Source organism: Apteryx rowi, unplaced genomic scaffold (genome assembly GCF_003343035.1).
Source record: "Apteryx rowi isolate R43461 unplaced genomic scaffold, aptRow1 scaffold_260, whole genome shotgun sequence".
Taxonomy (NCBI): Eukaryota; Metazoa; Chordata; class Aves; order Apterygiformes; family Apterygidae; genus Apteryx; species Apteryx rowi.
In genome coordinates this window covers 504504-517921 of record NW_020448975.1, presented here as the reverse complement: position 1 = coordinate 517921, position 13418 = coordinate 504504, and the positions used below count along the sequence as shown (strand labels likewise).

Here is a 13418-nt window from a genome sequence, read left to right as displayed (position 1 = left end):
GTAATTGTTAAAAAGGGGAAAATTTTCTGATTCTTAAAAATAGACATTGAGTTTAGATCTTTTTTCTTAAAAGTAAAAAACTCCCATCTTTTCCCTCTTCTCACCTTGCACATGCACTAACACTTCACTTTATTCCGTAACCATATTTTGGAGAAAAAATGGCAAATATATTATTTTACTTATAGAGCTTCTTTGTGTGCTAATATGAAAATGCTAAATATAATTTAATACCTTCACAAATCCACAATTCTTACAGAAAGATTAACTGAATAGGTACAAATTTATTTAGAATAAGTACAGATACAGTCTAAAATGCAGTATGCATGTAAATACCCTTTAGGGCCAAACAACTCTTGCTTAAAAGATTTTAGTGTCAGGCTACACAATGAAGAGTTAGTATTGCACTTTCTTAAAAAAGTTAGTTCATTAGCTACTGAAGAGTTAATTATTAGTGGGAATTATTTTGAGTATTCTAGATCCCATATTTCTCTACCATTGCTTTTGCTTTAGAAATATAGGCATTCATGGCGTCCTCCTTTGATAAACCTGCAAAGGAAAGTATGAGTCATTATCTTTCCTTATTTGTTGTTCTATAAGAGCGATTACATGATGTAAAGTTAATTACTGTAACACCTTTTTTCAGGTTCCATGCTTCCCATTTGGCTTTGCCTTTCAAATCTAGCATTCCTGGATATTCTGCCAAAATAAATGAATACCTTTATTGATTATCATACAGATTTATATAGTATTTGCTAGATTTCATTAAGATATGGGGGTAAATTTCATGTATTTATGGGAACAAAAGTACCAATATTAATGTCTCCAACAGTAGCCTGTTTGTAGAATCCATATAGATCCTTCAGTTCATCATCAGTTGGTCTTGTTTTTAATTTTTTCACCTCTTCTGCAGCACCATCAAAGTCAGCCTGATGAAAGAAAAATATGAAAGGTCTTAGTTTCCCTCTCAAGAGGCAATGTCCTCAAGTAGTCACTTGGGTTAGTGATAAGTCTAGGTATTTTTCTGTGAAAGAAGTTTAATAAAGCTATAGGTTATTAGAAAGGGAACTTGGCCTGCTTAGCTGATAGGATCAGCATTGCTAAAATAAGTAAACCTCTTTTTTACCCACAGTTTTACACCTAAACACCTGGAACCATTAYAGATGACTATCTAGTGCCAGGATATTTACAAATATATTAATGCAAGCAATGTATACATTGCATGTAGTATATGTCTTTCACATTCAGTGTGTGCTGCAGGTATGAAGGCATTCACTGAACATTGCACCCCAGCTAACACCTGAGTCCTTTTGGCCCTGACTGCATCCAGGTGTGGGCTCTAACGGAAGAGCCCTACTACCCTTTGAGAGGTACTGCACACAGCCCCTGTCACTTCCACTCGCCTGCTGAAAGCACAAGAGGTGACCAACAGCATGTGGATGTGCCTTGTGGAGCCTGGAGCAGTGCTACTGCCAGGACAACCTTCTACACCCAACTCTTGTGGTATACATGCTGTATACACACAGTATAGCACAGAGCAAGGAATACATTTAAGAGGGAAATAGTCTATTCATCTTCATGTGCCTCACACTCGCCTCAACCCAAGGCTGGCTGATATTCTCTATATACTAGGTCTCAGGCTAGCCCTTAGCATAGAGTTTGTAGCCTGTTTCATGCCCAGGCTTCAGAGTTATCTATATTTCTTCAGTGACCACAGAAACACTGGTTCCCTGCACTACTATAATGCAAAAAAAGATACAGGTACTTAAATATGCTATATGCTGGTTACACTAATTATTTTAGCTTTTGAGTTTGATCTGCATTTGCACAACCACAGTATATCCTGCAAAAGGTGCTATTACACATATATTTAATATTTACAAAAAAGTCTACAACTTTGTGCAAAAAATCAGCTATGTATCAATAGGAGTTCTGTGGCTCTGTTTATAAAATAACTAAAAGACTGGAGTTATCATCTCAGCAGTCTGTATAGGCAGGTTGCAACCAACTGGGATATAGACTCCCTGCTTCATTATACCACTTTTTTCTTTCCTCTAGTTACAAGACATTCATTGCTCTTTTCTTTTTAAATAAGAAAGCCTAAGGCACATTTGTCTTCTTAATTGATGCCTTTCTCCTTGGCAGGTGACTGTGCTGGCAAGACCAGGTGATAGAAAGAAACAAGTAAGAATGAGCTCTGGGTTCAGTATAGCAGTCTTCATATTAACAGGGAGAAAATAAAGACAGACAGGTATTTCTGTATTTAAATGGAAGAAGGAAAATTGTAAAGAATTTAATTAAAGAAAGACTGATGCTCAGGCATCTTTCTTCAAAGAAAGGCCCCCTTCATGGAATCACGAAAATATGCATTCATTGAATTAATGATACATCAGCTGATGGGTGCATTAAAGCAGCAGTATCATGTGAAAGAGGCCAAGGCGAGGTAGCTAGGCACACTGCAGTGTTCATTCACAGAAACCTGGCTGCTCTCCCACCAAATGAGTCACCACTGCCTCCTGAGGTGGAATTAATTTGGACTCTTTTTGTCTGGAAATTTAGTTTGGCTAGTCAGTAAGGTTCCCAGATATCAAGTTCTCACCCATGTAGCTAGTTGAGAATTTCTACTTTTTGTGAAACTTTCAATTGCCTTTTGAAACCAACAAAGACAAAGCAGAAGTCTTCTAAGAACAAAAGCCTGTGAATTTAGATCTTCAGGGCTGTGTAGATCCGGGGTTTGCCAATGTGCTTTCTTCCTTCCTTTGGCATAAAGACAGCTATTAACAAGACAGGGTCCTAAATTTAAAAGAAATACAAGAATACCTGGGGGAGGAAGGTTTGTTGTGTTTGGAAGGCAATCTTCCCTCAGTAGTTCTTGGCAGAACACATCTGCTTTTTCTTACCTGCCCAGCTAGGGACTATAGTAATGGCTCTGTCACCATTTTTAAGACCAGGACTTTAAAGTTGACTGGAATGAATTGTACATTTGTATCACTTCTGGACAGAAAGACATTAGAGATGACCTATGGAATCCAATAGGCTGCCCCAGTGCTTTGAAAGCTTTACATTTAAGTCAGCTGTTCACCTGTAGCATGCACTGGATAAAAGATGGTAGGACCTCCAAAAGGGTAGCGTGTTTTTCACAGTTTGCTTCGACAGCATTTAATTGTTATCAACATTCACTTGATCTTTATGTTCTGGCTCACTCCTTTGGCTGAAAAACATATGACACTGTCACCCTGACCAGCATACTGTAGCTTGGCCCTTGATTCTCTTCACTAAAAAGATGGTAAGAATTACCTCACTCACTTCTCCCGTATCTTTGTATAAGGACTTCTGTGTTTGAGCCCATACAACAGCTCCTAGCTACAGATGTGAACAAAACAAAAAGGTGACTAGAGAGATGACAACAGCTTTATGTGGGACACACTGCTCAAGACACTCTTGAAGCCCTGTTCTATTTAGCTCATATGTGCACACATTCATGTCAGAGGTGGGTCTGAATCTCAGAGTCTCTAATAGTTGCAAGGAGCTTTGCGGGCCTGACGTTAGAGCTCACTGCCTACTAGAAGTTAGGGTGGAACGCCAGTTTACTTCCACAATTGAAAACATGCTTCTTTGAAAAGCTTTTGACATCTTTCTTTATATTTCTAAAAGTAAGATTTATCTGACCAAATCTTAGCCATGAAGTTCAGCTTTTAGGTCTTAATCAGTATGTACATTAGTGTTCAGCCAAGTCCAAAGTCTCCAGTTTCAGATCAACAAATTCAAAACTGCTTCCACCTGAAGCTTCTTGCTATTATTGCAAATAACCCATGAAATACTAAAAAAGAAAAGGGATGAACAGAAAGATGATTTTATGATTCATCTGTTCTGTGCATCTGTATATCCTGCATTTTCTCATATAAAATCCCCTCATTAGATAAAACATGCTGCTTTAAAATACTGTGCCTTGAAAATAACTCCTCTGATAACATACAGGGCAGAGGCTGAGGTCTGCTGAAGGAAAAGAGGCAGGTTATGGTAAAGCAGAGGCAGGAGTTGCTAAAGAATAAGGGTGCTCTTGGTTAAGCTTCCCCTTGCACTTACAGCTTGCACTACTGCTGAACTGTAGATTGGGGGATTGGGGGGGGGGGGTATTTCCCCCTGTGACATGCTGGTTATCATGGTTAAGAGGCAGTGCTCGGTTTCAGAGCTATGCTGCTGCTGAGGTGCACAGCTTGCATTCCCTGCTCTGGACATTTTTCCTAATTCACCACAGGCAGATGTAAACCAGTAAAAGCACCGCAAAGTTGAAACAGGAGGCAGGAGGCGGATACGTGCATTTAAAAGGAATGCTTTAAAATTCTATGATGTATGATTAAAAGGCGTTCTAGCAAAGAAATGCACCCTGCAAAATAGCAATTAGAATTAAATCTTGAATGTCCTTTAAACTGCAGTTACAAATTCACAGAACACTAGATGAGAAGGCTTCTTTAATGATAATCTACATCTCTAGCCCTGAGAGTGTTTATGGAGCCCTTAAAAATACAATGACAGGAAAGCTCTTGAGCCAAAAAACCTGCAGTAATGCAGATGCTTATTAACAAATTATCTTCCAACTCAGTAAGACTCTTAGTGTTTGCATTATCAACAAGCAGAAGTTTCCAAGAGATTCCCACCAAGGCCTCACAGAACAAAATGCCCAGCAGTGGATGCAGGAATAGAGAAAATGGTTAGGATTTTAAACACAGTCTATTAGTTTTAAGTTTGAAAAAGGCTGCTGTTGAGTGTAGGTATTTTAAATATAATGATAGACTCTCCTTCCTTCTTTACTCAGAACAACACTGAGAATCAGCAAGACTGCAAATATCACTTGTCTACCYGAAACTCCGAAATCTGGTCATTAGATAAAGTATATGATTTGGCAGAGTTACTGCATTAAATTCTAAATCAAATGATGGACAGATAATATTCTTAAATCTAAAACTTCATAGTTTGAAAATATGCACCTTAGGCATATGTAGTTTGCTTCTGTTTAATAACAATAATTCTAAATATTAATGAAATGCAACTATTTTGTAGAATCATAGCAAAATATGAAGCTTGAAACGTTGGACAAGAAATACAACTTTTTGTCTCTGACTTCTTTTGCTAACAACTAAACACTGTGGATCTTTTTTAAACCAACCAAATATGAGGGAGTGCTGAAAGACAAATAAAGGATTTTCCTGGAATTAAAAAACAAAACACCCAGAATATGTTTTACCTAATTTAGATAACCCAAAATCACGTCTCCAGATGTAACTACATTATACTCCAGACTACACATAAAAGCTGAATCAATAATGTTAAAGTGACCTTACAGCCTCTCTTCTCTGAGCATTTTTGGATTCCATCTTCTCTATTGTTTAGTGAAAAAAAAATCAGCATTGTAGCAAGAATTAAACAACTGACTGATTATGAAAACTATTTTAATTGAAGTGACTGGATTTAATTGGCTTGGTTCAGAAATAAAAATGGATTATGCAGACAACAAAAGCTCTTTATATTCTTTTGTCTCTTTGTTCTGTATAAAGGAAATGTAAATATTTTCTTCTTCAAACTTTATTATCAGAAATATGAGACATGATTATTTGTTTTTCTGTAAGATTAGAAAGCTGGAGTATGAGCTTTCTCATACCTCAGTTGAAAGAGTGGTTTGTTAAACATTTTGTAAAATATCTTCTCTCCCAATTTGTCAGGGTTTAAGTAACAGCCTGACTGGCTTTGTGTTAAACACAAACTACAGCCTTCACTCTGAGCTGCAGCTAAACGGAGTTCAAAAAAAGTGGTCTACATGATAGTAAGTCCTTGAACCTTCAGGCAAAACTTGCAGTATACAGCACTGCACAAATTACATACTTGACAGTGCTTGTTCTTTACCCGAGACTCAAATTCAGCTTTTCTGACAGTTGTTAAGTCCTTGGAGTCAATGCCACCTTTCTCTTCTGTGTTTGCAGACCGCCAGAGCTCTTGACTAGGGCTCCTAAATACTTTAATGATACACACAGTAATAGTTGCCTGGTGCTCCCCTTTGAAGCCTGCCGAAGTACAAGTTCCATGGAGGTTCCCTACAACTAGTCAGACTGTTATAAGCAAAGACACCTTGGAAGGTGTCCTGTCCATGGAAGGTCCTGTTTAAAAATAGTCATATTAGCTGCTTAATGATTTAAATTAAATAATAAATTTAAAAAAAAATCCCCCAAAGCACTTCACACATTATTCAGCTGTTACCAATTAACTAAAACTAAGGACTTTTTCTGTTCTTTCCATAACCGGACCTTGCCTCTGACCACCTTTTGCTTACTCATGGGAAGGGCCCCTACCACAGGAAATAAATCTAAGTGTAAAGCGCAGGAAAGGTCACATCACTTTCCAGGATTGTATCAGGGTTAAGAAGCATACAAAAGCATGCATGGACTGCTACACATTCACAATAAATAGTGACTTTTTTGTAAAGTTACGCTACTGCTGAGAGGTCTTTTCTAGCCTGTAAATGGTGGCAAGCTGCAGTCTGAAAGCCAGTGTGTGCTCCTTACTGCAATAAAACAACCATTTAAAAAATCTTTTAAAGTACTAAGCTCTCTGGAGCAAGAGTTATATTGTCTTAGAGATCTGAACAACAAATATTTCTGGCAATTTAGCCCGGCAAAATAATTGCAGTTTGACTTAAGGTTTTAAATTAGCAATAGTGACATTAATATTGAAATAGATTCACTACTTATAAATAAGAGCTTCAAATACATATTTTCATGAATGGGTGGTTTTGCTGTCTTAATAGTGGTGAAATATCTCAATGAAAGGATCAGGAAAAACAGCCTTAGCATTTGCCACATGGTGCAAGTCCATTAATTTCTGTTCTTCTAAAACCTCTTTAAATATTTGCTGCTAAAAGGAAATAATTAAACACAAAACATTTAATAAACATAAATATACAGCAATGAAAATAAGAATCTTTATATTTCAGGTCAAAACAGTAAATGAAAAATCTTTAAAAATCTTTTTTTAGGTTTAACTACATACACAGTGCAACAGTCTGATCCCTAAGAAATTGTCGCTGCGACATCTTTCTCTGTAACTATGGCCCTGCAGCTTTTCAACAGTAGCTGTGACTAAAGGCTGGTATGCTAGGCTATTTAATTTCTTCTTTAAATCCTGAATCTATTGAACAGCAATGAAGTAAGGAATGGTATAAAGAAGCTCCCATTAAATACTTTGTAAGCTTTGGCACTAAAATTTCATTGACCTTTAGAAAGTTTACAGTATCAACTATAACAGTATTTGCCTTAGGATAAGTTGTTAGGCTAACATGAAAACTGTATGTTCTCTATACATATTTGTTCTTCATGCCATTAAAAAAACCCCATGCAAACAAAAAACCCTAATCTCAAATTTGATTAGAGAAATCAATTCTTCCTCCAGAAATAATAGCTTTGATAGTTTCTGGAGCAGGTACAAAAAAAGCATTTTGACTGACTTTTGTGTCCTTCACTTTTCCTAGATGTTCAAAAGAGAAAGATCTTTGGCCAAAAAAAAGAATGCTTTAGTTATTAATTATAGCCTGTAGTTCTTGTGCGGAGCTTCTTGCAAGCAATATGATAAACAATAAATTCTTCACTGTGAGGAATTCCTAATATGAACATTTTTTACTCGAAAGCCTTGGAATCTTTATTTCCCTTCTTTTTCAGTGTTGTTTCTCGTTCTCCTTTGTCGTATAACTGTTCTTGGGTTTCCAGTGAGCACATAAAATGCTTCAGCAAGTGGAAATGTTACGCCTGTTCTTAATTATTCACCAGAAACTGCCCAGCACTATCTAAAGGAGGTAAATACTTTTCAGCAGCAAGGCTGGCACGGGGAATGCCCCCGCGTGAAGCCAGCAGCTCACTAAGCGTGCAGGGGAGAACCGTGGCCGCTGGGCACAAGCCACCGCACTGCACCGTGCTTCGCGCGCAACGCGAGGTCAGGCGCTTCCAGCCGAGCGCAAGGGGACGGACAGACGGACGGGCGGACAAATCAGTTAGCTAACCTGGAGTTTGAACTCACAGCGCTTGTGGCACTATTTGTATGAACTTTTACCTCACGATATCCCTTGGTAAATTAGACAGCTTATCCCACTGTGCAAATGGGCCCAGGCTGCTTTCCGTTTCCCTCGGGCAGCTGCTGTGGGACTCGTGTGCTCCGCGCTTCCGTCTCAGCTTGTCCCCATCGGAGCCCCCACCGTGACGCGCTGCCAAGTGCTTCTCCCACTGCAGGAAGAGGCTACGTTAAGCCCTGCTGGAACCACTCAGGAGTTTTGTACTCATGTACCAAACCTGCAGTATAATTATGCAAAACCCTATGTCTGCATATGCACTAACAAAAATCTTTTAAATAGACACACAGAGATGTGCTCAATGAAGGGCAACAGAATCAGCACTGCAACACACATAAGCCAGGATTAAAAATACTGCCGGAAAGAAACTGGAACTGTGCATCTTTGACACTCCTGAAAACAAAGCATTTACACTCAGACTGGCCACCTAAGTGCATAAGAAGGATGTATTTGTTCAAGAAAATAAATTTGATGGCTCACCACCCTGAAGATTTCTTGTACACATAAAATGCTATTAAAATAATACTTCATTCTTAATCCAAGCATCAGCAGATGTAACATATTTGACTATATATATATGGTACCATAGGAAAACTGTTGTCATGTCTTTACATCTCCCACATCACAGACATCTCCTAATATTATCATCCACATACAAATAAAATAGCATTCATGCTCTGTTAACAATAAGATTTAAACATTGCATCAATAATAAAACATAGCTGAATTGCCAAATCAATTAGAGACAAAATAAGCTTCTATCTTCATTTTTACACTGTGGCCAGTACAGTATTTGAGCCTTTGTCAAAACTGAGATTCAAGGACTATTCAAGTTACTGGAAGTCTTCCCATTGCCTTGAATTGTTTTTGGATCGAACCTTCACAATAAGAATGAACTAGAACTGCTGTTAGACTTGCACAGACAAAAGACCACTCAAAAAATAAACCGAGAAAGGAGGCCATTAACTTCTTATCTTATGCTTAATATACTTTCATTTTATTTGGATCCATATGCAAATATCACAAGACACTGTTTTAAAAAATACGCAGGTACACATCTTCTGCCACAAGAAAGAGGCAGAAATAAAATTTAAATACTAAACATTTCCTTCTTCAACCTCCCTTACCCACCCATTGCACACAATATCATTTAGGATTTGCTTGCTTACACAACATGCTTAGGAGCATTTGAAAAAACATAATTTCCTTTTAATCATGTGCTGATAAAATTCCCTTTAACTCCCCAGATTAAAAGCAGAAGTATTTTCTGTATATAGATATTTATAGACATATAATTACATAAAGATACACACATGAATTAGAGATAAATGCACAGATTACTATAAGACTATTATCACATAATACTTCCATTGTGAAAAGAATAAAAGCTTGAATGAATTCTTCATTTACAGCAGAGTATTTTAGCAGTTCGCAAAACTAATCCTAGAGATACCGTACAGCCTCCTTGATGAAAACAGTATTTTATCCATTTGTCCTCAAGTTCCCTTAGAGCTTGATTCAAAGATGTTTTATGGGTATGGATGGCAGCTGTCAACCAAAATGAAAATGGATAAGAAACCTCCATAATCTTTAAACGCAGAATGTGTAGCATTCCATATTTCAACCACTTTTCTTGTGAAGATATAACTGTATGTAACAATGGCATATCGTATTGTACTCAGCTCTTTCTAATAGTGATTTATTGTTCATTTTTAAGGTATCGGGGTAATAAGAAACTTGTTTTCTACAGTGAGTAAAAGACAGGATAAAACAAAATGTCATTTCAGTGATTATTAATGAAACAAATGTGGTGTTATGTTTGGGATTTGGCAGTTCTGATCCACTGGAAAAGATCCATCCTTCGAGCTGTAAAGCATCCCAAGGACACCTCCGTGCCATTGCACCATAACTGCAGCGCAGAAGAAAACTGCTGAGCTACTGACAATGTGCTCCCTGCATCTAGGTCACCAAGCGCTGCGTTGCTCGCTCGCTGCAAAACACACGCACTAACCAAGCTGAGATGCGCATTATAATGAGACTAGGATAAAAGGGCTTGAGGCTCTTAACGTGAGAGGGATAACAGAAAGCCTAATAAAGAACTGCTGAATTCATCCGGGCACGAGCAAGACAAGGAAAGTATTCACACTTCACTACAAAGGCAGGAGGCTAGCAGCCAGCAATAAAGATTAGCTCCTCAGGAACTATTTAAATCTAGTCAGATAGAAAGTAGCTCTTTTTTGGTGGTCAGGTTGTCCTGTCAAACACACATGCCCCTCGAAATGTAACCTCTCCAAAAACGCACATAACCTAAAAAAACATGCACCACTCCTTTCAAAATTACTCATGTTTCCCCAAAGCATATATACCATTGATTCAGCRTTAGAAGTTTCCCTGTTCATTTTTAGCTCTAAATAAGTAATCATCTCCTAAAAAAACCTTAAATACATACCTACCTCTCAATGCATAATCCAGTCCTAGCAAACTCAGATTCACACATAAAAATAGTTCTTGCACACTCTAAACAGGTAAGTCTCCCATCTCAGCAAAATCACATGACCCATGTATCATGTTCAAAATAAGCATGTTCAAAATAAGGTGATGTGTCTCTCTCCCTCCATTTGCAAAAATCAATGCATTATTTAACCTTCAAAGGTTTATGCAAATTTCCCATGCTGCAGAATAACCTTGATTTTGCATTAATAATCCTCAAACCAAAGAAGTGCTGCTGTCTCCGATACAGCATTACCACGGCAGACGCTGCAGTACATCCCTCCCTCTCTCCTCTCTGCATGCAGCTTCTTTCTGTCTCGCCGAGATGCAGAAGCACCTACCTGGAGAGTCATGATGCTGTGACGGGGACCGGCAGACAGACGCCCTCCTTCTCCGGCGCAAGTGCGGTGCTGTTGTCTCCGGGCGCCACAGATCTGCCCCGCGGCCCCAGCTGGCGCTGCGAGCCCCGCGGCAGGGCTGTATTTCACTGTGCGCGTTGGAGCAGCGACAACATGACCTCATCGCGGAGGCTCCTCTGCGCAGCGCAGCGCAGCGCAGCGCAGCAGAGCCCCAGCGCGCCCCGTGCTGCAGGAGAGGGGCGCAGCCGGCCGGGCTCGCTCGCCCGCTCGGCTCCTCTCAAGCGCGCTACTGCATGTACTGCAGCTGCTCTTAATGCCCCAGAAGGAACGTGGGGGTATTTTTTTCTGGGTATTACTTCTGGGCATTCAGGCTTAATAGCTGTTCCCTCAGAAAAACTGAGCTTTGGCCTCGTTTCTGTACTCTTGAGAGTAAGGCCAGCAGCCTAAGAAAAGAAATACAGCAACATTTCCAAGTCTTTTGTTTGAAAAAGGAATTTCTTCTGCGCAACCTACTGTGAATCTGACGTGAATTGCAATCACCCTCGTTATTGTTCCCTTTTCCTCCTTCCGCAGCCTCTGTCCATTTACTAGCCTAGACTGGGGACTTGGTACATGGCAGAACAGGGGCTGCTCCAGCATGAAGTCTAAAAAGCATGAGGGTCATTTGGGGGCTACCAGATACAAACAGTTACACAAACAAAATACCTTGAGAATGCTAGATGTTATTTTCTTCGTTCTACTAAACACAGAATAAAAAAAGAGTATCACAAGAATTAGTAAAATAGCCTAAAATTGGACCCATTAAAGGAAAAAAAATCAAAAATCCATCCCTCCTTATCTGTTACATCAATTCATAAATTCTTTGTATTACTGCTTCAGTAAGTTTATATTCATCATTCCTTGAGCATGGTTTAATCATAACACTTCAAGATTTTTAAATCCATTACCTTCCATAAACCCATTTAAAAAGACTGTTTTCACTCAACTTAGGTCCAGGTCAAATCAAACTGAGGCTTAAAGAGAAAACAAAACAAGTGAACTTCAGTAAATAAAAACAGAGATCAAAAAGCTTCGGCATCAGCTCAGTCAACTCTTGTCTCCAAAACAACAGAACAAAGATGCCATTACTTTTGCTAGGGAAGCTCTGTTTTACACAAGTCCCATTCAGATACAAGAAGCCATGTGCAATATTATGTGCTGAGGTAAATACAGAAAGGGAATGTATTTTTAAAGATTTGTTAATGGTTCATAGCAGACTCTGAAAAGCATCCTAAACAATCAGTTCTTATCTGTCATCTTATTATTAGCTATAGATAACATAGTATGTTATCTACAGTTATAGTTAGTAGTATATATATTATGCTACATAGTAACATGCATAGTGTGTACACAATACTTAAACACATCAAGAGGCAGTGAGAGTCACTCATTGCAGTAAGGTCATTACAAAACTCCTACTGACTTTAATTTGCCATGATTTCATTAATTACACAAGTCAAAGCATGTATTATTATCTATTAAAAACACATTGAGAGAAATTTATGGTAACACCCCAAAAATTAGGAAACGCCAGCATTAAATTTGCAATGAAACCCACTGAGCGTAGCATTCTAGCATTAGCATTTTACTACTGCTGTCCATAAGAAAGAGCGTAGCGACAGGGCCGAACACCAGAAGACCTTCTGAGAAGCCTGGCACTGCCTTGCAAGTGTCTCGCATTGTCCTAACAGCCCAATTAGCAAAACTCAGTGGGATTCAGGTTTTATTTACTCAATCTCTCAAATCTGTACTGAATGCAAATTACTGTGTTATCTACTTCTCCTAACATTACTTCAATGCTCTCAAGTACCACCCGGGGTAGCTCTGTTCTCCTTGCCACGGCTCTCGACTGGGAAATCTCCTCTCAGTCTCGGGACAGAACAATTTGTCTCAGCACTTGGCAAATCCAGCCTGCAGCTCCTGGGGACTCGGGCTAATCTGCCGCCTTCACCCCAAGAGCTCTGCGCAGCCGTGTCTAAGCCTCCGGCCTGGCCCCAGCCCTGGCCCAGGGCCGGCCTGAGGGTTCATCCACTGTCTTGGCGCCAGGCAGAGGTGGCCAGCTGTGGCTGCTGTTTGCCCCGACAGGCGCCTGCGTATTTGTCATCGCAATCTCGGGCACCGCGTCAGCCGCAGCATCCTTGTACCCTGGTTTGGGGGCTTCAGGCTGAGGGGAGCGGGGCTCGCGGGGGTGTCGCCAGCCCGCAGCTGGCTCGCGGGATGGGGCCACGCGGCCAAGCCCTCGCGGCCGCCCCGCAGCCGGCGCCGGGAGGCTCTTCGCGGCGGGGCGGGGCGGGAGGGAAGCGGGCGCGGCCCGGCGCGGCGCCTGTGGCAGGAACGGCAGCAGCTCCGTCTCAGGCCGGGGCTTCGTCTCCCGCAACGGAAACGTTCCGGGCCACGTTCACGGCCGGGTCTCCTAACGCAGG

General features: G+C 40.1%; 1 protein-coding gene across 1 annotated transcript; it reads right to left on the bottom strand.

The window, feature by feature from the left end:
• Positions 1-273: 273 nt before the first annotated feature.
• On the bottom strand, positions 274-11119 carry ACBD7 (acyl-CoA binding domain containing 7). Its single transcript, XM_026067660.1, has 4 exons — positions 10939-11119; positions 809-961; positions 634-696; positions 274-546 (listed from the first exon to the last, which is right to left on the bottom strand). The coding sequence occupies exons 1-4, from the start codon at positions 11117-11119 to the stop codon at positions 473-475; spliced, it is 471 nt and encodes a 156-aa protein (XP_025923445.1). The 3' UTR covers positions 274-472.
• Positions 11120-13418: the final 2299 nt, after the last annotated feature.